Source organism: Etheostoma cragini, chromosome 8 (assembly GCF_013103735.1).
Source record: "Etheostoma cragini isolate CJK2018 chromosome 8, CSU_Ecrag_1.0, whole genome shotgun sequence".
Taxonomy (NCBI): Eukaryota; Metazoa; Chordata; class Actinopteri; order Perciformes; family Percidae; genus Etheostoma; species Etheostoma cragini.
In genome coordinates this window covers 7,109,044-7,136,343 of record NC_048414.1, presented here as the reverse complement: position 1 = coordinate 7,136,343, position 27,300 = coordinate 7,109,044, and the positions used below count along the sequence as shown (strand labels likewise).

Sequence of the window (27,300 nt, the reverse complement as noted above, 5' to 3'; positions counted from 1 at the left end):
TAATTGCACTTTGAGTACAAAAAAAAATAACCGTGTTGCATGCTGGTCAGTGTCCATAATTGTATCATAGCACCATCTTGTGGAGGAATTTGGCAGCAACTGTTACCCCTGGAGTTACATTATTCACACTAGAGAAAATGAACAAAAGCAAACAAACAAAGCAGTAGGCTAAATGTAGTTACACTGTACTGACCACATATTAGTTTTTCCTGCTTTATCCACATGGAAAATAATCTATAAGATTGTCTACATAAACAATAGATTGTGTTATAAAGGGTAAAGACATTTAGAGTTGAGTTCTGTCCTGTGTGCTGGGAGGTGGGAGTGTTTCTGCTTCAAGATAAACCAGGAAGCCAGAAAAGGTGGTGTACCTCCCCTGGTTGCTGTAGACAGCATACCGCTCATCCTGCTGACTGTACAGCCACACATTGTCGCCTCGGCGGAGAGACAGCAGCAAGCTCTGACTTTGCATCTCCCGTCTCTTCGAAGTGTCCTCATCAAACACCATTGCCTGCACCACACCCTTCCCGGTCATCAGCTTCACAGAAACAGCCTTACGGGGGTGTTTTCCCACTGTGAAGGCGAAGAAGTAAGCTCCTGGGAAGTGACAGGTGAACAGGCCTGAGGTTTTGTTAAAATGCCCACCGATGTTGACATATTCCACATCAAAGGTCAGAGGTGGCTTGTCCTGCTGCCTGATACTTTGACCTATGAGTGTGGATGTCCGTGCCACAGAGAAGGCAGACCGGGGCTGCTCTGACATCAGACCTCTCGCCAAGGGGTCAGCCTGAGGGGGGCATTGTGGGTAGGACACCCCTGATGGGGACAGGTGGTTGCTGATGTAGCCGTTTGGAGAGGTGTCAGCATAGATGAGGTAACCAGAGAAGGAGATGTAAGGGCCAGCATTGCTGTACAAGGCATATTGGGGACTCTGCTGTAAAAGCAGCCACACTGTGTCCATTTCCTTCAAAGTGATCATTATGCTTTGGCTTTGAACTTTCCTCCCTTTCTTGCGGTAGTCATCATAAGCTATAGCCTGCACCTCCTCTCCATTCTTCACCAGTATCACAGAGAGCATCTTCTTTGGAAATTTCCCCACGGAGAAAGAGAAGTAGTAAGCTCCAGGGATGCGGCAGCGGAATCGACCGGTGTCTGGATTGAAATCCCCTCCAATGTTGACCATGAGCCTGTCGAAGCTGACTGCCTTCTGCTTGCCCCCCACTACGCTGTTGGTTCGTGTGGCAGAGAAAGCAGAGCGGAGTCCTGTTATCACTGGAGGGGCATGTAGGGACGAAGCTGGTCCAGACCAGGCAATCATGATAAATACACATGCCAGGTAGTAGTGTGTGCTCCAATGAGCTAAATAAAGAGAATCAAAGAAATCACATTACAGATGACAAGCATACATCAGTGAAAGTGCAGGGTCTTAGATATTTGAGATGTTTTGTTGTCTTATAGTGAACCTGGTGATCAGGACTCCCAAAGGGTTCACAAGACAAATCTAAGAGGATCACCAAATGATTAAAGGAGTATTTCAACATTTTTGGATAAATGTTTATTGGCTTTATGGCAGAGAGTTAGATGAGAGTATTGAAATCACTTTTCTTTGTCCATCACATCGAAAAGCAACAGCCAGCAGACAATAGTTTAGCTTAGGGCAAAGACTGGAAACAGGGGGAAACAGCTAGCCTCTGTCCAATTGTCTTCCTGCCATCACCTCTAAAGCCCACCAATTAACACGATGTCTTGTTTGTTAAATCCATTAAAAAAAAAAGTGTGGGAACTAAAAGGTTAATCTCTTTGTTGATAGGCAGATTCCATCACTGTTAGACAGAGGACGCTAGCTGTTTTTCCGTTCCCCATTCATGCTAAGCTAAGCTAACTGGCTGCTGGTGTAGCTTCATGTTAACCAGACAAGACTGGTATTGATCTTTTCATCTAGGCAGTAATAATAGGAGTATTTCTGGAAATGTGGAGCCTTTTGCTTTAAAAGGATACAAATTAAAAGTATTTTCACAGAAAACATATTATTCTCTCTGACTTTTTCTTAAAATACTATTTATGTATATCTCAGGCTTCTAAATCACTGTTTAGTTATACTGCTCACAACACATATCCTGTGATGGGGGTTTGCAAGAATTGCTTCAATATCACAGTAAAATAAACTTTTTTTAGTTTGAGTTTTGCGTATGAGACTGAGTTTAACCCAAAATGGCTCCTTCTAAAATAATCCGGGTTGATAAGGAAGTCTGGCTAAACCCTGTCAGGATAAATTTTCCCTCTCAAATCCGGCCCTCCGTGGGAGCAGCAGCCCCTGTGATGTGGCTGATATTGTCTGTTCTCTCTGTGCACTCAGAGAAGGGACTAGATTAGGTGCTGGTTCATCTGTTCCTGTGTGTGTGGAACAATGCTAAAAAAGTTTAGAGAATTGGTGAGGTGAGGCAGGGTAGAATGCTAAAAGAGATCGCTTGGATAAGTTGCAGAAAATCAGTTATTATTAGTATGTGAAGATTTTCATGAAATTATTTAGCTTTTTGAAGACTTTTTTCAGGACTATTTTTGACATTCCTGAAATCCTTCCGTTTTACCTTTACATACATTGAAGAGCATGGCAGATTCAGATTATCAAAAATTATTATTACTATAATAGTTTATAATGTTTGCAGACAGGTACAGAAGTAGATTAATTTAAACAATTTAAAATCCCACAAGATCAGATTTGTCTGATTATGAATGAGTGGAAACCTTGCACCTAAGGTAAGGTAATAAACATGAGTAGTAATCATGGGCTCAGAATTAAGACCTGGCTGTTACCTCTGTCATCTGTCATATACACATTTTAGAAAACCCTAATGATAGAAATTTTGCCGTAAACTGTGATGAAAATGTTACTGTTAGGAAATGAGTGACCTGGCAAAATAATAGATTTATAGGAGTCTCACCTTCAGATTGATTTCAACTTTTAACAATAACATTGTGACATTTCAAAACAATCTACAGTGTAACATGATGTATTGTTAGTGAAAAGAATCCTTGTTTGTGTAGCAAAAATGTCAAATAAAGCGTGACTATAACAAACTAGAGCAGATAATCAACACAAAAGTGTCCGGAGACCAGTAGAATAACATATGATGCATACATCAACCTCTTCTACACACAGATGTCACACTCAAAATAAGTAACCAAACCCACCTGTTGGGTTGTGTTGGGACAGAAAATGCATGCTGAACTTCGTCTTCTTAGACAGCTTTGTAAATAAAGTTCCTCTGAGTTTGCTACACAACTAAGACAATGCCCATGTAACAGGACTGACACACAAAGGGACAAAGCATCTGTCCACACAGACATGTCAGGAGGAGGAGCTCCATGTCCCCTCCAATCTATAGCTCCCATTCAGCCTGCAGTGCAAAAAAAGTGAAAATGCAGCTGTACCGTACAGCCTTATTGGCCCCTGGAAATGTTAGGTCTATTTCATGCTTTGTTTTGTCTTGGACACAGACAGATAGAGCAGCTGTGGGACACAGAGTTTGACTTTTCAACTTAAGTGAAACTCTTGCTTCCACAGAAGAAATTGCCAAATAATGCACGGCCGTATTAATGTCAGTAGCAAAGATAATTTTAGAGTTCTGTGTCTCAGGTGTATTTTTTTTAGCAATGTGACAGTGTGAAAATAAAATACTCCCATTTTCCAATTCTTCAAGTATCTGTGTGGAAAAGTGTGGTATTATTATTATAATTTCAGGTTACAGTCTGATGTTGTGCTTTATTTGGTTCATTTGGTGTTAAATCATGAAGGTTAAACGAGAAAAGAAGAAAATTAACTTTTTTTCAGATAACACTTTTCTATTAAAATTAAGAACATGAAAAATAAACACATGACTTCTGTCCATTTTGTTGTTTTCATAAAAACTGTTTTCAGCATTGCCGAATCTTTATCCCACAGAAAGCATTTCAAATGCATGTTCCACATCAGTTGAGAAACATTTCACAGAACTAAATTTATAATAAATGAATTATTTCTCTGCCAATATATCACAAAATCCAGAGAATTCAGAAGTGACATTATTTTTAGAAATGTGTTGGTTAGGTAAATATATTTCTTGGACTTTCTCAGACTTTCTCTGAAAATACATTTCTCTGACTCTGTGACAAAATGTATTTATTAAAAGACCAAATTGATTTCCAGTTAAAATGGTGAAAGTGAATATTCAATTTGTGCTTACCATAAGGATTTGCAGGGCTATTGAGCACAATCTAATGTATATGTTGGTATATTTTTATCCTTTATATTGATAAAGTTAGCTATAGGTACATAGCTACAATTTGTGTTTATTTATTGCCAGTAATGACATGATGTTATGCTATAAACATGCTGACAAAGCAAAAATATGCATTGCTTTGTGGCATGCAGTAACATATTTTCCTGCCAGTTCTACTGTAGTGTTGTTTTTTCCCAGAAGGGATTGAATTAGTCTGAAATTCTCTGCCCACGAAGTGATAGCAGTCTAGTTTTTTGATTGGCTTTCTGTTTTTCATTGCTCAAAATATCTTTCATTATCTTTGCCTAACCTAGTCCTATTTTTTTTTGTATGTTCGAAATTATTTTTATAAATTTGTTTGATTGATTGTTTCTTCTTAAATTTAAATTAAGATGGGAAATTGTCTGAGTTTTGCTCTCCACTCGTGGTGTGGACAGTCTATGGACTCTCAGTAGGTTTTACAGAACTCAAGGAAACATTTTCAATTGGATTTGAGTGCCAGTAAGTCCTCCTGTCCATCCACTGCTGTGACGCAGAGAACCCGGAAGACGTGTGTTTGCTGTCAATGCCAACGACAGAGAGGAGGCACAGCTGAAACCCCGCATTTAAGACAAGATGGCAGGACTGCCCCGTAGGATCCTTAAGGTAATTATTTCTCACTTTAAGGAGCAGCATATGTCACTTTTATATCATGGCCAAACTTGTACCTAAACAGCCTAAAGTCCCAGTGCTCTGCTCAGTTACCAGTTCTGTGCGCTAACGTTAGCAGCCAGCTCGCTAGCGCTAGTTTGCTAAATTAACTTCCGTTTCAGATACACCGCGACACGGTGGGTTAAAAATACATCAACCCTTCGTGAAAATGGCAGATTAATGTACTGTGTGACGGGCTGATCTTTTCTAAATATATTTTACAAGGACAAATGTTCTCCAGTTGCTACTCAACAAAGTGTTGACCTGGCTAACTATGCTGACTAGTTTGTTAGCTTAATTTGTGTTTGGACTGTATTAAAAAAACTAAAACAGGAACAAGCTAAAGCTAACCCGGTAGCGTGATACTCTCTGTATTTGCCTCTAATTTTCATTTAGCTAAGCATACATGTATTTAGCAAATATTGGATGTTTTCCTTTTGTAGTAGTTTCTTCTGTACCATTTCGCCTTTTCATTTAGCTAAGTTACCTAGCTAGTGAAGTTCTTAAGTGTGCCATTAACCAACTAGGAGTTAAACGTTAGTTGTTAGCTAGCTAGCTACGTTACCATATCATAGTCGTACATGTGCTAACCTAACAAAGTGATATTTGTGAACAGTTTGTGCCTGTGGTCAGAAATAACTTCCACTGCAGACCTCTCACTGACTCAATTGGGTAGCATCAGAAAGTGATTTGCGCAATCTAACCACAAGTGAGATGTTTGCTCAGCAGATATTTAAAGATGCTAATTAGTTAGCTACATCCGCAGCCTTAATCAATATCATACAGTAGTGTCGCTTGACAACTGCCTTCTATTTCCTGCACTTCCTAAATGCAAACTCATAAATTCAGCACCGGAACTGGCTAATGTTACGACAGTCATTGTATTCAGCAAAAATGTGTGTTCACAAGTAAGGTCAAAAAAGTAGTTGCATTTTACCTTTACGATATTATGACATTTTAATGGACACAAAGGATTTGAGAGGAGCTCAGATTACTTGGCAAACTGCTTGTCCGTGTTTATCTTATGTGTTCAGAAGTGGTCAGTTAGGGTTGCACGTCATGTTTTTATTATGCATTAATATGAATAAAATTATTAATCATTTGGCCTATAAAATGTAAAAAAAACAAGGTACCAGGGTGATTTGTTGATCTGGTAATGGTTGATACTGCTTCCACTGTCTGACCACCAGCCACAAGTCCCCAAATATGTCATTTTTAACCTTATGAAACACAAACATTGACAGTCTTCTATTTGTAAACCCACTATGTAGCTGATTCTTAATTTAGTAATATTTCTTTAGATACACAAGCCTGTGTAGATGCTAAATGTAGACAAGCCTTTCAGATGCCACTTACGCTTTCCTTTTTCTTTGGGGAACCGTTGAAGTGCCCTTGCTGTAAGTCTGTGGATCTACAAATAAGTCATTGCTTTTGTGCATATTCTATGAAATTACATCTTATGATTGGTAAAGGATTAGTGCTTAGCCTGTGTTGAGTTTATAGAGAGAGCATTATTGGAACATGAAGGTGTCTAAGATAGGACTACACAATGAATCAAAATGGTATGGAAATCACATAATGGCCTACTGCGATTAACTGCTGTAAAATGTGTGCCAAAATAACATTTTAAATTAAATATTGTTGTGCTGCAGAGATGTCTTGGCCTACACATATTCTCATATTCAACAAACTTAAGAAAAACTTCTTTGTTTGATACAGATCCTGACAAAAATCATGCAATGTGCCTACTAGTTCTAACAGTTTTCAATAAAGATGAGAATAATTATCATACCCTCTAATATCACAATCATATCATAATTGCAACATATGTCAAAACAGTTGTCTAATGGAAGATTGCACAGGTGGGTGAGTAACAAGTAGGGTTGCACATAATTGACAAAATGTGATATTGATCATGGATATTGCGATATCCATATTAATTTCAATATTTTTAAACGTGAAATTACAAAAGTTACGGAAAAACACATAAAAATAGATTTATAACAAATTGAACAAGTTTTCTCATAACACAAGTATTATTTCAGCTGACTGTCATATTGGACTGGTACAACATGAATAAATAAATAAAAAAAGACCATGTCTACAGAACAGGACATGTTTTACTGGTTGGACAGTACAAAAATTAATAAAAAAAAGAGAAGAGGACAACTTTTCCTTCTCTTCGATTCATTTAGTTTTCTCTATCTGTTTCTTCACTTACACAGTCACTCTGTTGAAATATGCACACACACACTCACATGGTACGCTCCAAAGGGTTTTTCACGTAGTGGACCCATGTTCTGATGTGCACTAACATGTACAAGTGGCACGGTAACTGACCAATGAAACATGATTTCTAGTGTTTTAAGCGAAGTCTAAATCAAACATAACTAAGCCACACAGCCATGGGACGGGACGCAGCGCTCTACAAAATAAACATGATATAGCATTCTTATTACGACACTTGCGATATATTGCAACAGCGATATTGAGTCGATATGTCTCGGACCCCTGGATATAATAATGCGTAACGTGATATTGCGCTAATTACATTGGGTCAATATATCTTGCACCCCTAGTAAGCAGACTGGGGACTAGTGCTGGTGGGAAAAGGTGGAAGGGCTGGGAACAATACTCAGCTGACCGAGCCCTTGAGCCCTCAGAGCGTGTGACTGGGACCGGGTGCCCCTCTCCCGTCTGTGTTTTCACTGCATGGTTTTGTCTATGGGTTATCTGAAACATTTCAGGAATCTCACTCTCAGTTGTATTCAGGAAAAGAACGCCCAGCACAAGAGTGCCGGCGGTTGGCAAACATTCTTTGATGCTATTTTTTTTCTTTTTAATCCATAATTATGTCAGTTATTTATTGTTCTGTTGGGATGAATGATGCATCTATTGCACAAGGATGCATTTCAAACAGGCACAAGTACATACTTGGTTTTTAGATTGGGAAAATAAAGGCCATCATAGACCAGGATTATTATCAGCACTACACTTTGGAGAATGGTGACTGTAAAGTGAAGAAGAGTAGAGAACACGGCAGTTCATCATTTATATTGCCGACCTGCATGTGCATACTAGCAACTTTTCTTGTTCAAGACCTTATCAGGTGCGGCACTCTCATGCTGCCTCGTGTATACCACAAGAGAAGTTCTTCTTTAACAGCGAAAATGTGTTTCTGTAGGTCACTTGGCTGTTACTATAAGTTGGGAGAAGCCTTGCTGCAGTGGCTGATGGGTATGAAAGTAATGGTCTCCTGTGGTGCGGTGGCTGAGTCAGTGTCACCTCTAAAAGACAGTTACATAGTGCACAGAGAGTCTTCAGCATTGAGCCGCCACTGCAGTCACAACCCCCCTGCCTTCTGTGTTAAAGAATAAAAGCTAAGCAGACTACAGTCCACCTCCTGCCTAACATCTCTGTTGTGAAAAGATTCAATAGTGGCACAACTTTTTGACAGCTCTCAGGTGTGGGCAATGGCTTTTTATATATCTTTTGAATGAATAATGTTGAATTAATAACAAGTTTTACTATTATTAAACATTCTTATAGGATGTTTCCCTTAATATGACATGCATATATTGTTTAGAGTCAATGGTGTGTTGTTTCCAGTTAGTTAAACTGTAATGCTTGATACAAGTGTAGCCTAGATCTCTATAAATCCCAGCTTTATTTGGTTTGCATGTGTGGTTTGACATATGCTCTATGCTGCACCTTCTTTAAAAATTAAAATATTTTTTTAGTTTTATCACCTTGTGCAATCATGTCTGAGTACCCCTTCACTACCTGAACACTAGACGTTGCATCCCTACAGAAATATAGAGTTTAAAAGCATTCCTCCTTAAACACACATCTCCGCCTGAAAAACCTTATTAGGGTAGTGACAGTGCATTTTGCAGTGCAAAGTGAAAGCACTTTGTGGCAATGACTTGAAATAAAGTGGCACCATCATAACGTTTTTCTCTCTTTTTTTTTTTCTCTCTGTCTTTTTCTGTACCAGGAAACTCAACGTTTGATTGCAGAGCCTGTCCCAGGCATCGAGGCAGAGCCAGATGAAGGCAACGCCCGCTACTTTCATGTGCTCATTTGTGGACCTCAGGACTCACCTTTTGAGGGGGGTACATTTAAACTCGAGCTCTTTTTACCAGAGGAATATCCCATGGCTGCTCCGAAAGTGCGCTTCATGACCAAAATATATCATCCCAATGTAGACAAGTTGGGGAGAATATGTCTAGACATTTTGAAAGGTAAGTCAATTCTCTGTAATGTCACAGTTTGTGCTTGGCCATCTATGTGGAAGATAGATGGTGCTTTACCTTAAAGGACATGTTTTCAACTGACAGAAAATGTCTTTTCCCTTGTTCTGTTTTTGGTCTGTTGAGTCAGGCCTGTTACTGTAGGAAAGCCTGTTTGTATTCTGTCCTCTAATGTTTGGCCTGTGAATGAATTGAGGGATTTGCAAATTTCATCTTGCTCAAAAGATCAAAGGCCGCTTATGTTACACTTGTGGCCCCTAACTGGAGCTTTGTGCCACTACTACTGCATGTCAGCACTGTCTCTTCATAGCCCCTGCAGCTTAAAACACTCTATTGTTCCTCTGCTTTTCTCTGTCTCAATTTTAGTCTTATTGAGCTCCTCTGTTCTTCATTTGGTCAGATAAATGGTCACCAGCTCTGCAGATTCGCACAGTGCTGCTGTCAATCCAGGCATTACTAAGTGCACCCAACCCTGATGATCCCCTTGCAAATGACGTTGCAGAGAAGTGGAAGTCCAACGAAGTTGAAGCCATAGAAACAGGTGAGAGGGTCAACAGAGGCTTTATTACACTTTCCGTCCGGCTCTTGCCTAGTTCTCCCTTTCCTTGTTGTCTTTTGAATTATAGGAATATCCAGCCTAAATACACACAGGAACAAAACCAAAATATGCTAAATACAATTTACTTTGCTTTTTAAGGCTTTTGTGTTTGGTGTCATATTACTTTTTGAATTTTTTATATCTCAACTAGAATAATTTATATTTATGTTTCTTAAAGTGGCATAAGATGAGGAGTTGTCTGTTGTAGTTAATGTCAGTTAATTTGTGTCGAATTTTATTTATCACTTAAAGTGAAAATATTTATAATTGTGTGGGATTCATTATGATGAACTTGTTTTAATGTAAGGTTTGTTTAAAAAAAAGAGAGAAAAAAAGGCCATATTGGCAAATAATTTTGATGTAACTCATGTTTAAAGTCAGTTGTTTTGTTTAACTTTGCAGCCAGGTCATGGACCAGGCTTTATGCTGGAAGCAGAAATGAAGTGTAAAGCAGCTCAACAAGGGGAAATCAAGTGTGATTCCCTATGCTCTGCCAAGACCTCTTCCTACTTCAGTTACATTTAAAGGACATCATCTTAAATATATATAAAAATATATAGATATTATAAAATAAACGTGAAAATATGGTAAAGGAAAAAACAACTGCTGACAATTGGTGATTTAAATGCGCACTAGTAATGAAATGACTCGTCTTGTCCTTACTCACTGTTGAAATGCATGGACAGAGGTTTTAGATCTACTCACCTGGCTTTCTTTGGCCATTGACTTTGGGAAGCTTTTGTCAACCGCTGCTTTAACGAGCACATTTAAGGGGGAGGGGGTGTGTGAGTTTGGGTGCCCTGGGGCCTGACTAGATGCGGTCAATATTGTATACTTTTTACATTTCTTTTAACTTGGTTTCCTCGTGTTGCTGATTTGTTTATTAAAAGAAAAACCTGCAGCTAACTACTACTAGCCCACTGTATTTAGACACTCACATGGAGGGCGACCAACCAGAGTTTTGCCCAGCAGGACGCATAGTATATCATAGCCCTGCTTCTTCTTTAAGTCATACCTGGCTGCCTTCAATACAAAATAAAATGACTAAGAAAACAAACTGAGCCTGTCACATTAACTTTTTCCACCCACTCGCTCACTGTAGGCTTCTGAATGGCATGGGAGAGAGTGGAGGCCAGGGTGGACGCTGTAGACCTTTCCTTAGTTTTTCCTTAGTTTTAGCACACGTTTTAATATATCCAGTCTTTTATATGTGAATCTTTCTTGCTATTGCCATACTAACTACCTTGCTTTTCCCCCCATATGTCATCACAGTTTAATGCTACTGTACAAGACTCAGTGGTTCACTTATTCCAATGGCATTTATTTCACAATATAGTGGTTACATTGATGTCAGTTGTTTGACGGGAGAGGTGGTAGATATGAGTGGGGTGGGGTATGTAGGATCTGTTTGAGAGGAGATGCTGAGTTGATGCAGGATTAAACTCAAAAAGGTCACTAAAGGCTTTGATTCAACTGTTGTGATTGGTCCTTGAAAAGTCTGTATTCAAGTCACTGTTTGTAAATTCATTATTTCTATTAATCTGGGGAGGAGATGTTTTCCTGCTCTCAGAATGCTATGAAACAGTCCCCCTGCATACCTTTATGTCCTGTAAATAAAATATGTTGATTAATAAATAAGTAGTTGTCTGGGTGGTGTATTTCTTGATTTGACACATGCATGTCACATATTGTGCCTGATAAGGAGCGGGGGTGGGGTTAAAGTTGGTAAATTGTAATACTCAGACATATTTTAGTACATTTTGGTCAATAATACAGTACTTGTGTTACTTTCAACCACTAAGAAAGGGTGTAACTTCACCAAAATTGTTTATTTTTAGACTATGTACATGCAGGTTCTAAAAACAGGAAATTACAAATTAAGTATAACTATTAATTACTATCAGTTAATAACTAGCTAATGCCATTCAGAACAATGTATGCAGCTTATTGTGTCAATTGTGACTTGTTAAAATTGTACTACACATAAATTGCTAGAAGTGTGCCCTTGGGCTTCATGCAAAAAAGACTGCGCAGCTTTCACACCAGAAGATGGCGTACGGCCAAAACTTGATAAGTATACCTACGCACAGAAAAATTCCCGTGCCTATGTTTTTGTTGCACAGTGAGTAAGACATTTCATCCATGAGAAATACAGAGGATTACTGAAAATATTTTCTAAGTGGATATCCCATCCCCACAGAGACAGCCTGCGAAGTAAACAAATATTTGTGTGAAATATTATCCACATAAATGATCAAACTTTTATGGAATATCAATATTTTTTTTTTCCATAGACATATGCCAGTAAGTGAAGTGGAAAAGTTATTTTGTAATGTTTGGTGATTTTTGGCACTTTTCCGTTTGATTGTGCAACGTCACCGAGCCAGAGAGGGCTGCTGACGGCCAGCACATTCTCACGTCAAGTTCATTTTTCTTGAAAAACCAGCGTACGTGCTTTTCGTGCGTACGCAACGTTTCCAATTTAATAGTTAAATTGTAGCCTGTTAAGTTGGAAACTTAACGTATGAAGTTTCCTACTTATAAATAAATAAGTCGATAAAATTGTAGCCTGTATGCTCCCATGCCCATGACATTTTAATAATTATCTCTGCAAAGCGAGCGTGGTCTGGTTCATTTTTTATCCTCATGTGAGCCATAGTGCTGATTTGGGCTTTAGTTTGTTTATTCATTTTTTACTAAAGCCCTGTCTTATTTTAAATGCATTTTTTGTTTGGTTTCTACCAGATATCAGTGTCCTAAAGTTTTGAATGTCAACCACGTCCTGACTGTGGACAGCCTTGAAAAGTCTACAATAAAAATACACATCCAGCTAATCAGAGAGTGTTACTTTTAAACACCTCGAAACATGTTCACCCTGGAACACATCCTGTGGTTTAAAGACAGTCCATGTCCACTAGAGGGAAGCCCCGAGCTTTGTACATGTGTACCTGTGTATGCTCAGCATGCTGCTGTAAATAACCACTACCGGTGAGTGTTACCACCACAGCACCAGACCAGACTGCTGCACAGAAACTAAACGTTTCATTGTTGTGGATATGGGTCTGTTACTGATTGACCTTAAACCGGCAGGGAACTGCCTCTTCAGTTACTGTGGGAAGTTTAGTAATCACGGTAATCCAAATGCTATTGGTTGAGATTTTTTTTGCGCTAGACATGAACCTCAGTAGATCATTTCTGGTATGAAAGAAAACAGTAAATATTGAGGCACGGTTTATTTTGGGCTATTTATGTTTTTATGTTGGCCTCTTTGTTTATTTTGGGTAGGCCTATTTGGTTTTGGTTTCTGTAGATGTGGAATGTGGAAAGGAATAATTCCCTACCTATGTATATGTATATATATATATATATATATATATATATATATATATATATATATATATATATATATATATATATATATATATATATAGGTAGGGAATTATTATATTAGGGAGTGTGGGGAAAATTAAGAAAGTGTTATAGGATGGAGAATAACGTTTTATAATAATAAAACAAAACTGAAAGAATAATTATTGAAATAAAACGCTCTTATCACAAATGTGTGCGTATCTCATAGTAGAAGACACTCAAATTGTCTTCAAAGTAGGCTATCTCAGTTTAGGGATTTTGGATCTCAAGAGCGGCACTTGAAAGCAGCATTAGAAATTCTGAGAAAAGCATCAAACACGCACGCGGCGTTTTTCATGAAAACTACGGCCGCGTGAAGCTGGCAGTTGTATAAAGACTTGATCCATGTTTGGCTCATTAATCGTGTTTTTAAGGATTAACAAGAAACTAAGTGTAACGTAGGAGCGAACAGGTAGCTTGTTGCGCAGCTCTCAGGTCAGCTGGTAGCTCAGCGACCACAGATGGGAGCGAGTTTGTTGAATCATTCGTGTTGACAGCGGCACTAAACCACCATGGGAGGTACAATATACGACCAGAAGCAGTCTGACATTGTCCAGGAATGTATGAACCGAGTACACACTTTGTAACTTGGACTATCTGAAGAAGCTTAAGTTGGGGAGTTTTACGCCGCTGCTGCTCTTCCACTCCCCCGTCCTGGGACACCCGAAGCCACTCCACTCAGTGTCTGGTTGAATCCAGAGTTTCGCTATTTCTGACATTTTCTTTCGGGCATTCGACGATTTGATACAATAAATGATGAAGTTTAAGCCCAACCAGACCAGGACGTACGACGGCGAAGGGTTCAAGAGAAGGGCGGCGTGTTTGTGTTTTAAAAACGAGAAGGAGGACGAGGTAAGAGGTGCTTAAGTAAGACGGCTAAAGTTTGAACTCTGGCTGTCTATCTATACTGGACGCTTTATCTGTGTACACTGTACTCGAACAGACATGCCACAGAGAGTTGCAGATTAATATTGTGTGTGAGGTGCATTCCCAGTCTGTAATTGAGGTGTTGGGCAGAGGTGAACATAACTTGGCTAAAATTCAAAATACTTGACCTATCAAACAACAAGCTGGCACTCACTGTATGTAACCAGCACTCAACAGGAGACCATCATTTTCCTTTCCTGTCGTGGAGGCAATCCATATAACTTATAATTCATAAAGATAGGCATCCTCATTGTTTCCTGGGAGTGCAAACTGTGCAGGCCACTGACAGTCCTGCATCCTCAATAATTTATTTGGTTGTATCTGCAGATGTAGCTCCTATAGGTCTAATATTGCATAATAGTCCATAACCTTTAGTGGCACCTGGGTATGTAATGCACCTTAGCCTTTTAATACCATCTACCATTATAAAACTATGCATCTAGCCTACATTTATGCACATATAGGTGGCATCTGTTTAGTAATTTACACTGGCATCCGCTGATGTGGTTATTGTACAGGGCCTTATAATTATCAACGTATGTCTTTGAAATAACTAATCCATTGCTGAGGCACCAGGCAACGCACTCACTCTGCTGCATTTCTGACAATATCCAATGTGCAACCATGAAACAGAACGCAGTCACAAAACTGTATTATGATGTTGATTAAGTGCTGCAACATTTGTCTCATCCATTCCTATTTGTCATACAGCTAAGTTAACATAAGCAGCAGGACCTGTCCTATATCTGCTCAGTTTGCACAAACCCACTCAAAAATGCTTTCCTTAAATAGAGGGCTGCTATGGTTAAACATTAAATGTGACATGTTAATAATAATGAATATACTGATATCAAATGCATCCTGCCACCTATTTAGTTGTGTAGCTAATGATACTTTTTAACAATATATGCACACTGACATTACAAATTACTATGTTAGAATATGTCTCCCACTAACATAAACTCCTAAACTAAGCATGTAATAAGTGTTTCCAGAACCTTTCATTTCATTTGATGCTACTAACTTTTTTTTTTAGTTGGTAGTAATTAAGACTGAGTTGGTATAGAAGTTATTAACTATTGAAGTTGTACACTGGGGACAGCGGTTGTCCTAGATCCCAACAAGTCTGCCTAGTGACGGCAGCCCATCTCAGGACCACATTCGATAGGGGGAGTAGGGGGTTGTAGGGGGCTGGTTGAGTGTAACACTGTGTGCCAAACACCAAGTGACCTATCAGCTGTGATTTATAAAAACAAGGTGCAGGCACTTGCTGTCCCTTGACAGATTTGCCTTCCTGCTCCTGCTCTTACCCATCTCTCTCTCTCTCTCTCTCTCTCTCTCTCTCTCTCTCTCTCTCCTGCTGGATAGCTGACATATATCTAAAGTAACTTTTGAGTATTTTTAATTGTACTGGAGGATGATGAAATTTTCTCACATACCATGCTGATCTCGTCCTTTATTTGCCATGTCTGTGCTTTGATTGCATATGTCACATTTCATGTGCTAAACTATCCATCCAGTCTGCATGCCTGGTTTACATTCACTTCCTCTTCATGTCAGCTGGAGTCCAGGAGGACAGGAAAAAGTCTGCCGGAAGAATACTAGACAGCATCACTTCATTTTGTTTGTACTCAGAAAAACTATGCACCTTCAGTTCATCTTTAATTCAACGTAAAATAACAATATTACATATGTTTCTAATCTTTACACAATCTTTACACTTGTTTTTTAAACCAAGGAGCCCTTAATTAAACGAGAGATAGACAGAGACCCCCTGCTACATATAGTACAAAATTAAGTTGAAAATTAAACTAGGCCTACAATAATGTGTAGTCTGGCCTGAAGTCTTTGTACACACTGTACCATTCAGTGCATAGAACTCTAAGTTATTAAAATATTAATGGTTGGCATCATTTTAATAAATCATATTTCACAGCGCACAGTGGATCTTTAGTGGATTTGGCTATCTTAGTGACTATACCTTACCTAGAGGCCAGTAAGCCTATTTTTGAAAAAAAATTGTCAAAAATTGACAATATAATAAATTGGAGGCCCCCTTTTATTGACTCTGGGGTCAATCCAGGGGTCCCAAACCCCGTGTTGAAGTGCTCTGCCTTATACCATATACAGCATCATGCTGTAAATGGTGTATAAAGTTTTGTTACTAGTAAGTACTCTGGAAATAGGAAACATTTCTCCAATTAACCAGTAGGTCTTGCAATATAATGTAACCTAGTAGAAAAACTGTTTCCAAAATTAATATCAAATTTAGCATTTTGGCTGGACAGTAGCCACTGGGTTAAGCATCACATCAAGACAAAATTATTTAAACATGTATCCGAGGATAATATCTGTCATCAGTATCTTAGGTGTATTATGATGGGATGTAGATCCCCTTTAAAGCTGATGTGGTTGTGTGCATTGGAGGCACTCCTGACTGAGCTCTCACTGAGGTGTGTGATGCCTGTTGGGGTCATTAGCCCTCTTCTGCTGAGCTTTTTGTTGTCATACAGAAAAACGATTGCTGATCCAGTGTTTTTTGAAAAGCCTTTTGGCTGGGAGTGTGTGTGTTTGTGAGTAGTTGTGTACGTGGAAGTGCCTACGTGATTCACGTGGCGTTTGTGTAAAATTGGGCATGCATGTGTGTGTTGTTTGGATTTGGCGCAGGGACTCAAATGAGACTCTGCTCTCATCCCTTTCAGCTTTTATTTACTACCACATCAGTCATCAGCAGCAAACGCTCCACATTAATGCCACAAACAGTTTAACACAAAGTGATGGACCTATTAATCGGGTTTATTATTGCCATTTTAAGATATTAGGCACCGGTCGATGCATGGGCTCACGGGGCTGATTACCAGAAAATGTAGTGGCTTACTTACAGGGATTGAAAAACCATTGTGTAGGCGTCCACTTCTTCACCCCCGACGAACAAAACATTCATCAGATTTGTCATATGGGATGCGTTTGGCACAGTAAGCAAGTGTAAGTGTGAAGCCTTTAGGGGCCGTCCACATAACAACAGAAAGTTTTAACAACATTTTTCCTTTGTGTTTTCAAAACTATGCTGCAAGTTTCAGTCTACAACTAAAAACAGAGACAAACCAGACAATAACGGTGTTAAATAAATGTTAATAACAAGTGAACTTAAAATTATCATTAAATTGTATTTTATCAGATGAACAAAAAACACAATATCTGCATTTATATCGGCCATTGGACGCTCTGCTTTCTAAACATCAGTATCGGACATTGAAAAATCCATATCCGTTGACCACTGGTAACACTCCTTTTGGACATTAAATACAGTAGTACAGTGTCTATATCTTTGATATACTGTATTTAGATCAATTTGGAGCAGTCTGATATCACTTTGACATTAAAGGCTGTCAAATGAGCCAAAGTAAATCTACTTTGACTCAATGTTGTGGGACAATAAAACACAAAAACGTCCAAGTGGGGTCAACTACTTTTACTTTATGTGCTTTTTTCTTCTGGGTTAGCTGAGAGAAATGTATTAGGTAAAGTTCTGCTTCGTTACTGATTTAACTAAGACCTCAAATTAGTGAGGTGGATTGGCAGGATTGCCTCAAGGGATGCATCATTGTGTTTCATCGTTTGGCATCCATATTTTGCCCTATAAAGAGTTAACAATCTGTCTTTACAGGTTTACGAGTGAGTAAGTGGCTGAGGCAGATTACCTGACAGTTAAATCACTTGTCCCTTTTAACTTGGCTTGGGATCCATCCACAGGTATTGACGGAGTTGCCTGTGTTAAGAATAAGTTGCATGACTCTCTTAACATAGGTCCACACGGTCTCCAGAGAAAGACAAGCACATGCATTTAAGCATTTACCGTCTGTTAGTCGTCCAAAGCCTGTAGACCATTAACAGGAGCTCTTTGTGAGTTTTTAGTTGTAGTTCCATAGTGTGCTTTTTCGTGATCGTGTGCTGACTGAGGAATCTAACAGTGAGACTGTTTGGGGGTTTTATCTTACTCCTGACCTTTTTGTTACAGAATTGAATTACTGTCAAGCTCAGTCGTACAGCATGAAGTTTCACTCATCACTGTCATTTCTGTGCAATAGAGACCACCTTTGACGGCAGTGAAGTTGTTATCATTACATCACAAGTATGCCATGCTTCCACCATCAGGTCCCAGGAGGAATGCAGACACATCTTAATGTAGGGAAACCTCTGCTGGGACAATTGACAGTTGTGTTCACCTATAGTGTTCCACATGCCGTGTGCTGATTTTTGGTGCTAGCTTTTAATCAATCTTTGCTGCCAAGAGAGCCAATCTGGCTAATCCAGTGCTAGAGAATGTAGTGGCGTCACATGTCCGAGAGGATTCTGAAAGTATTCATACAAACTTAATGTGGGTTGGTGTGGTGCCAGATAGGGTTTAAGGTTAAGTGACTGCATCGCTAGAGGGGCACCGTGCTCAAACAGGACCCCACTGCATGTGTTGGAGGTCAGTAAAATACATTTATTGTGGGGCTTTAGTTAGATTATTTGTGATTAGACTGCTGATTTGTCATGTTTAATAGCTCCTCAAGCTAATATTTTTTAAACAAATGACGGCTGAAATGGGCTACTGTAGTATTACTTGTTGGAAACTTTCATAGTGGATTTTGTTTTCAACTGTATTTAATGTTAAAGTTGTTGTCATGGAAATATTTAACAATAAAATAACAGGTATTACTTACAGGTGTGGCTTGTATTTTTTCCCGCTGTGGTCATATCTCAGACTGCAAAACTCTCAGGCAGGACAAGTGAGTAAGGCTTTAGTGTTGGGGAAATAATATCAAATTAAATGTAGCTTACCCACAGTAATATTCAGTCTGAAGATGGCTGTTTTTCACATATATGTTTTGTGCTTTTAATGCAAGAACATCATGCAACAGTTTACTTTCATTCACTCGTTTTAATAAGGTGGAGGCACATGCTAAGCAGCCCCATCCACACTACGCTCATATTGCATTAAGTAAATGAAGAGAATGACTGGCATGACATGCGAGATGTTTGATACACATTCTGCTGAATGAGTAGCACCACACTCAGCCGCCACCAAACATGTATAGTGGTGACGGACTCTAAACTTGGGCATGCCGTTGGTGTGTTTTTGGCATCACGGACTCAGCAGAGTCATGATGAAGGTCTTTCTCCTTGGCAGGTGCTACTGGTGAGCAGCAGTCGTCATCCAGACCAATGGATCGTGCCAGGAGGAGGAATGGAGCCTGAGGAGGAGCCCTGTGGGGCCGCCGTCAGGGAGGTGTACGAAGAGGTGAGCTCACTTACTGAAAAAACTGAAGAAAACATCATGTGACTGTTCTTCTACATTTTGGGGTTGACAATACTTCAAAGCAGCCTGTAAAACCATTACATGTCCATAGTGTTTGTGTGTGTGTCTACCTACAGATTGCATACACTTGATGCTACTGGCCGTTTTCCAAAGCATACTCTCCATATGTATTTAGATTATTCTCTCCCTCCCAGGGAGCCACTGCTTCCATTTGTGCTAGTGTGAAAATGAAAATAATAAGACATTTCAAAATCAACTTGTCTTGGAACTTGCTTGAGATTGCCTATTTGTCATATATAACATTTTTAAGGGAGTTAAATGTATAATGCTGCTGCATGATAATGCAGCTGAAAGTAGGAGACTTTGTTGTTGGTGAGCTCAAGTGGTTGTGGGACTTTCCAACATGTGAGTAATGACAGTCAGATGATAAACAGCATTGCTTTTACAAGCTATGTAAATGAAAGTAAAAAAATCATTAAGCAAATAAGAGATTGTGAACTAGGGCATTTCATATGTTCAAAAGGTCTTCAGTGGGGAAACTCCCCAAGACTCAGATTTTGGAACTTTGCACAAGCTTGTGAACGCATTAGTTCATTAGCATAAGAAACATTATTAAAACCCAGACTCAGTAGGTGTAAATGTGGTTAATAATCCAACTAAATCCTGGTATGACCCTAAAACCTTACATAATATGAGCAAAAAATACATAATTGATGCGTCATTTTAAAAATAATAGCTTTTGACAGACTAGTGGCACGGAAAAATTATCATTATTATAAACATAATTATCATTATTATAAACATAATAGCAACAAAGTATAGAAACAAAGTGAGTATAGCAACAATTCTTGAAATGTATTGTTGTCACTGGTTGCAGTATGCAAGGCCTCAACTGTTCTATAAGCCAGATGGTGTTTGGTGTATTTTGCCCCCAACATCTCCTTCCAGGCACCGCGGCAATAGTTAGGGTTAAAGTCAGGGTTCGTCTGGAAGGCGACGTTTGAGGCAATAAACATCATCGAGGGATCCAGATGAGAGAGGGAAAGATTTGGCAAGCTACACACAGTGGGTACAGAAAATTCTCAGACGCCTTTAAATTGTTCACTCTGTTTCATTGCAGCCATTTTCCAAAAATCAAAAAAGTTCATTTTATTTCTCATTAGTGAACACTCACCACCCCATCTTGACAGAAAAAACTGATTTATTAAAAAAAGAAAAACTGAAATATCACATGGTCAATATTATTCAATGAAGGAGTGGAACAATCTCAAGGAGGATCAGAAGAAATGTACAGGATGTGAGTTAAATATGAGTGTCACAGCAAAGGGTCTGAATACTCATGACCATGGGATATTTTATTTTCTTTTTTAATAAATTTGCAAATATTTTACATTTATGTTTTTTTTCTGTCAAGATGGGGTGCTGAGTGTTTATTAATAATAAATAAAATAAACCTTTTTGATTTTTGGAAAATGGCTGCAATGAAACAAAGAGTGAAAAATGTAAAGGGCTCTGAATACTTTCCGTACCCACTGTACATTGCCAGTTGATTGTTCTGTGGTTGAGTAAAGGGAGTTGCTGGTAGTTGGAGCGGAGTGAGTTGTGAGCCCCTGCCTTGGATAGTAGTGTGTTGACGATTTTGAAGTATGACAGTGACATTTAGGGAGGGTTTCCAGTTACCCACATCCTGTGCCTCCCAGACCAGACATGTACCTGAATATAGATGAGCTCACACCAACTGCAGTGACAAGCTAACAATTCAAAACTTCATGTTTATTACCCTGCTGTCAAGATAAATGTCAATATGATAGTTTTCATTTGTGAAGGTTTTTCTTTCCTATCAGGCGATTTTCAAATTTAATTGTGAAATCTTTCTTTTTGTAAAATCACTAAGACAGTTACAGATGACAGTTTGACAAAAGTGCTTGCAAATATACTGCAAATAAAACCATTATAGATCTTTGGTGTTTTTTTATCCCTCACTATAGACCATAGCTGTGTCCCAGTTCCACGCTACATACCAGTTCCAAGCAGGAGTATCTAATGTGTTTCAACTGGAAAAGCGGAAAAGTGACAGCATTCTCAAAAATGAACAGCATGCACAATGTACTGAAAAACGCGTGATTTTTAAGTGTGTTGATGTAGACCATTGTACCACAAAGCTATCCACAAAGGAAATTAGAGGAGCTGCTTCCAGCTGCGCCACATTAAAATATATCGCAGATGGTGGTTAAACTGCCTCAAGAAAGACATTTTGCTTTATTTGGTATTATTTTGTAAAGTTTGAAGTATGTGGATGTCTTGAATATTTACTGTGAAAACAATATAATACACAATGAAGACAAGTATAACAGTACATACTGTATGCAATTAATATAAAGTATGGAATTGGGACACAACAATTGTCTCTGTCTGTTGTGCAGTCTATGGGTGTTAGACATCCTAACTGATCAAACGTGATAGGCCAAGTCCGAAATATGCTGCACAGCAAGGGCCAAACCAAGCCATGAGCTCCTGGAGTGTCTCTGTGGGCTGTCCAGCCAGCAGCAGGGGGAGATTTTTATTTATTTTATTTGTAACAGAAAGTTGATTATTAATGCTAGCGGTATCTGCTGACTCGGAACATGCTCCACAAGCTCCCTAGCTTCAATGACAAAAACTAGCATGGTGGTTCCTTTTCTTCCTGTAAAAAAGGTTTGGATCAAAGCACTTTCTTCTTGTGACCCGTCATCTCAGGATATAGTTAGTCTATCAGTTTGGGACTAGGTAAAATAAAGAGTGACATAGAATATTTTTCAGCACCCTGAAGCGATAAAACCAGTATGTGAACACTTCAGTATCCAATAGGATAATGAAACTTAATTTTCTAAAGCTGATTTTCTTGTCTTATTTTTTACCCCACTAATCATCTCCATTGACTTTGGAACTTCTCGTGGGTTTCCTGATCCCCAGGTTGGAGCCCACTGCTCTAGGATACATGTGAGTTGTTGATGTTTTCCCCACTAAATTCAGGGGCCGTGGTCTTTAAAAAAAAAAAGTATGATGGTCACAAGCTGTGCATAAGCAGAACCAGATCTTGACTCGTGCACCATGCGTGTGTTAAGCCCTGCTGTCTCGTCATCCTGTCACTCAGACTAAGTTTAGGTCTACCTGGTCGCCTCTGCTATGCTGCCTCACAAGCATGCGGCGATGCTAGGATGGTACCCGCTTGCGCCAAAGGCTTCCATGTCCTAAATGAGAGAAATGTTCAACTAAGAATGTGCATACATATCTAAACAGAGACAAGCTGTTCTCGCTGTGTAGCAGCTGTGTGAAAATATCAGTGAAACAGGGACAGCTTTGTTGACAGCTTTGTTGGTACGAATTGATCAGTCCCTGTGAAAAGTGAACAAATCTACTTAATGAGTTACATGTAATGTTCAGTACTGGCGAAAAACACTGTGTTGTCACTCAGATGTAAATGTATTGAATGACACCTGATTAGTTTTCTTCATGTGTGTTCAGGCTGGTGTGAAGGGAAAGCTTGGTAGACTACTCGGGATTTTTGAGGTAAGCGTCAAACTAATTTCTTCAAAACCCAAAAGTGGCTTATAATACATAATATTGTACCGATTCAAATCCGGCATCAACTTAGCTAGTTACCCTCCTATCATGCCTGGGATACATATGTAGGCAAGCAAAGACAGGTTACATGTTTTAGTTCATGTTGCATCTATGAAGAAACAGTACTGTGTTCACATTGTATATGAAAGTGTTGCTTGCATTGACACAGTTTATTGCAGTGATATAAAGTAGTGTCTTTATTTAAACCTTTCCAGCATAATAAAGACAGAAAGCACAGGACGTACGTCTACACCCTCATAGTGACGGAGACACTGGAAGACTGGGAGGATTCTGTTAACATTGGTATGCCTTTACATTTAAGTCTCATTTTGTCATCGAATGGGGCGGCTGTGGCTCAGTGGTAGAGCGGTTGCCTTCCAATTGTAAGGTTGGTGGTTCGATCTCTGGCCCTGCAATACCATATCTTAGTGTCCTTGGGCAAGACACTTAACCCTGAGTTGCCCCCGATGCTGCGCCATCGGAGTGTAAATGTGTGCGTTTATTTGATGAGCTGGTGGCACCTCGAACTGCAGCCTCGATCACAGTGTATGAATGTGTGTGAATAGTTCCTGTACTATGTTAAAGGGCTTTTAGTAGTTGTTAAGACCAATAAAGCTCTATATAAGAACCGTCCATTTGCATAAATTATGCTGCTGAAATTTACCCATACACGGGAAAAGGCGTTTAGTTTTATTCCAGGGGTTTATTGACACTAAATGATTTTTTTTTGGAGAAAGGACAGAAAAAAGAAAGCAAAAAGCAAAACAAAAACACAATCAACAAAAAACGACAACAACCAAACAACGGAGCTGCCGGGAAAATTAAGATTAAAAGCGGGTCTTGGATGGATGTCATATTGTTGTTATCTACACGGCCAGATGTTATAGTGATACAAGTTGCAATACAGTCAAGAGCACATCTCTACAGAAAACATGTTTTTAAGATAGTCAATGACTGGTCCCCAGATGCTCAGAAAGCGGTTTCGTGTTTTAAGGTTTTGCATGCGAATCCTTTCCATCTGGATGATCATTTTGTTACTAAATGAATTTTATTGAGGTTGTCAAGCCCATATATTTAGATTTTCAGTCAAATTAAAATATTTATGTTCAAATCGTATCAATACACAGTTCATAGTGTTTCTGTGCACAATCATAACGGCATAAAGAACTTATTCTGACTCGCACTCAGTTCAAATGATTTAGTTGTCTCTTTGGCGGTAGAGGTGACGGTTGCGAAAGACTGTTGGGGTGTCCCTCCAGTCATCACTTTTTTAAACTGAGAAACTAAGAAAAATACTTATCTATAAAGTCAAACCACCCAATCCACATTGTTTACGGTCCTCAAATACCGAAAAAAAAACACGTAGCAACAATTTATCTTCCTAAGTGAGCTATCACTGCAAGTATGTTCCACCATGTTGATATTTTGTCCCATTTCTCTCAAACATCAGGAGGTGTCGTATTGGAGGCAATTCATTAGAGCTGGGATTAATCATCAACAGAAATCTGCAACACTTTGATAATCCGTTAATTGCTTGACATTTTTAAGACTTTTAAGAAATGCGTTTCAAACGTTTTATAGATAACATAATTAATAACGAAAATAATCATTAGTTTTAGCCCTAAAACACCCCCCTCACCCTTATCGCTTCTTGTAATGTGGATCATGTAAAAGCGTGTGGTCACAAGTGATTTTGAATGGCTTTGACATTTCAAATCTAACGCATCACTTGGGACTTGGGACCAACTCATCTGGAAAACAGTAATAATTGACTCCCTTTACCCATAGAAATAGAGTTCTGCCGGTTCACAAGGGGGAGGATTGTTTACTGTGCCCAGTTGTCTCACCACAGCCCCCTCCTTACTTGTCCTCTCTTGCCCTGCATGGCGCAGGGACTGAGCTGGTGTAGCTTACTTTCCCCCACTGCTGAAAGGCCAGCAGTGGTGTACTTCAGGGTGTCAACATACAGTAAAGTAGGCAAACCCCTCCCCTCCCACACGACCCTCCGATAATCACAGGCCACGGCAGAGTCCTTCACCAAAAGGCTGTTTTAAATTGAATGGGAGTAAATGATGGGACTGAAGAAATGTATTAACACCTCCCAGCTGACGCTTTACTGGACACACATCGTTTTTATGGAAGGTGCTTTTTAGGAAGGTTTGGTGACATGAGGGCTTCATAAACACTAACTAAAGCACATCAGCAATGTCCATTTCCACTCTAACTTTAGTACTGCAACATGTGCTGAACAGTTTATCCTTGAGCTTGTTGTATAACATTGTGGTTTAGCAATTTTTGGTTATTTTGCTTGTTGAGCAATCGTACTCACTGCTCAGTCAGACACTCAGTAATACTGCTGAAGTTGTCATGGGCTGCAGAGCAGTGGCAGTTTTATCTTGGTTATCTATCATAGTACGAACGTTTTCTACAAGTTGAGGGCAAGAATTGAATGAGGGGCAGTACAGATTCTAGTTATCCATATATTATCATCTATTATTTATTCAGCGTCTCATTTAAAGGGTCCATATGCTTAATATATACCAAACAGTATGCTTGTTCAATCGACAAAATATGGAATAGGCAAGGCTATTTATTTTTATTTTTACGATGCTGAGATTTTGGCAGATTCTATACCACAAGATCTCAGGTTCAATCCCAATGATGGCTATGATGATTTAGTATAATCCAACTGGCATTGAGCACAACACCTAACCTCTACCTGTTGATCAGCCATTGTCCTCTCTTGAATGTTTTCACAGGAAGGAAGAGGAAGTGGTTCAATGTTGACGAAGCCATCAGGGTGCTGCAGAGTCACAAGCCTGTTCACGCAGAGTACCTATGCAGGCTCACAAACACCTATAACCCCGCCTGCAATCCTGTGTGTAGCCCAACTCATAGCAACGCCCCGAGCTCCCAAGTGATGAACTACAACACGCCTCACTACGTGTTTTGCTCCACACAGGGCTCAGATGTAGCCAAGAGATAGGGCAAGCAGCTCAACACCGGGATAAAAGAAAGACTTTTGCATTACTAACGCAGCCTCTTAATGTGTACAGCATGGACTTCCTTTAAGTTGATTTTAAACCCATTTTGAGGGAGTGCCAAAATGTTTAAGTTTTTATATGTGTATTTTTTAACAACCATTACCAGGTGATAAAGCAAATGTGTCCCTTTTAAAGTGTTCAGCTTTAAATGGATTTTTTTCAGTGTGCTGATTATCCAATGTGAAGGTTCTGTTTAGTCTTCAATGCAGAATATTTTACTAGCAGTGCACACAAGTGTTTGGGTGGTTTCCTGGGAAGTGTTTGCTTTCAGAGAATGTCATATCACCACAATGACTCAGTGCCGAATAATGCCCTAATTTGCTACAAATCAGTTTTTTTGTGTGAATTGTTATGACACATTTTGGCAGTAAAACAAATGTCACCTCACTATAACTTAACTTGTGAAGTATTTCACAAAAAGAGAGCTAATGGAAAAGTCTGTTTGATACAAGAGTGAACAACACTTCTCCTCCTGTAATTACCATCTTACAATTACATGCAGTACCATCTCCAAGCACTATCAACAGAGTAACACTGTAATAAAGAGTAGGCAAATATCTGCAAACCAGCCATCATACTGGAATGGAGACCTGAACAGTTCTTACTCAAAGATCCTTTTGTTGGTACATAATGTTAATATTGTCATACTGACTGTTGCATTGAACAAATTACAGCATATTGGTACAGTTAGATAAATGTCAGCTTTTGTATAGTGGAACAGAACTGCAGTCAGCATCATCAAAACTCACAAATGTGCCAAAGAAAGACAGTATTCAACACTACAGACTGGGAGTAAGACACTTATTATAAGTGCATTTAACAAATATGAAGTCCTGTTAATGTTTGACAAGCCTTGGTTTTAGAGGAGAATAACAATGTGCTTTAGTCTTATTCTTCTAACTGCCTTCACCAACACAATAGTACATTGGGTTTAGTTTCTAAATACTTTAAACCCAACAGCACTGACTGGAAGCAGTACAACACAGTTGAAACCCTACCCTTATATTTCTCAGCTGTTTTTAGATTTAAACACAAGGATGTTGAGGAAGGAAACTTGCAATTGCGACAGTTGAATGTACAGTACTTAGTATGCATTGATTTAATTTATTTATTTAGGTTTTAATAGGGAAATACTCCCTCTATGAACAGGAAACTATAACAGGAAGTCATGGTCTTTTTTTATTCAGAATGCAATTTACAGATTTTTAGTCAA

General features: G+C 39.1%; 3 protein-coding genes across 5 annotated transcripts; 2 read left to right on the top strand and 1 right to left on the bottom strand.

Annotated features, from left to right (window-relative positions):
• Nucleotides 1-3,341, bottom strand: c1qtnf13 (C1q and TNF related 13). Its single transcript, XM_034879819.1, has 2 exons — nucleotides 3,193-3,341; nucleotides 1-1,359 (listed from the first exon to the last, which is right to left on the bottom strand). Exons 1-2 carry the CDS (start codon nucleotides 3,221-3,223, stop codon nucleotides 287-289), a joined length of 1,104 nt encoding a protein of 367 aa, XP_034735710.1. The 5' UTR covers nucleotides 3,224-3,341; the 3' UTR covers nucleotides 1-286.
• Nucleotides 3,342-4,763: 1,422 nt separating this feature from the next.
• ube2na (ubiquitin-conjugating enzyme E2Na) lies at nucleotides 4,764-11,438 on the top strand. Its single transcript, XM_034879378.1, has 4 exons — nucleotides 4,764-4,904; nucleotides 8,947-9,193; nucleotides 9,603-9,743; nucleotides 10,203-11,438. The coding sequence occupies exons 1-4, from the start codon at nucleotides 4,875-4,877 to the stop codon at nucleotides 10,247-10,249; spliced, it is 465 nt and encodes a 154-aa protein (XP_034735269.1). The 5' UTR covers nucleotides 4,764-4,874; the 3' UTR covers nucleotides 10,250-11,438.
• Nucleotides 11,439-13,463: 2,025 nt separating this feature from the next.
• On the top strand, nucleotides 13,464-27,279 carry nudt4a (nudix (nucleoside diphosphate linked moiety X)-type motif 4a). Of its 3 annotated transcripts, XM_034879387.1 has the most exons (6): nucleotides 13,464-14,060; nucleotides 19,312-19,422; nucleotides 22,393-22,419; nucleotides 22,945-22,989; nucleotides 23,259-23,346; nucleotides 25,803-27,279. In XM_034879387.1, the coding sequence occupies exons 1-6, from the start codon at nucleotides 13,962-13,964 to the stop codon at nucleotides 26,027-26,029; spliced, it is 597 nt and encodes a 198-aa protein (XP_034735278.1). In that variant the 5' UTR covers nucleotides 13,464-13,961; the 3' UTR covers nucleotides 26,030-27,279. The 3 variants fall into 3 exon arrangements, with proteins under 3 accessions (XP_034735278.1, XP_034735280.1, XP_034735279.1); XM_034879388.1 differs by lacking the exon at nucleotides 22,393-22,419 and having other exon boundaries at nucleotides 13,470-14,060; XM_034879389.1 differs by lacking the exons at nucleotides 19,312-19,422; nucleotides 22,393-22,419.
• The last annotated feature ends 21 nt before the right edge of the window (nucleotides 27,280-27,300 follow it).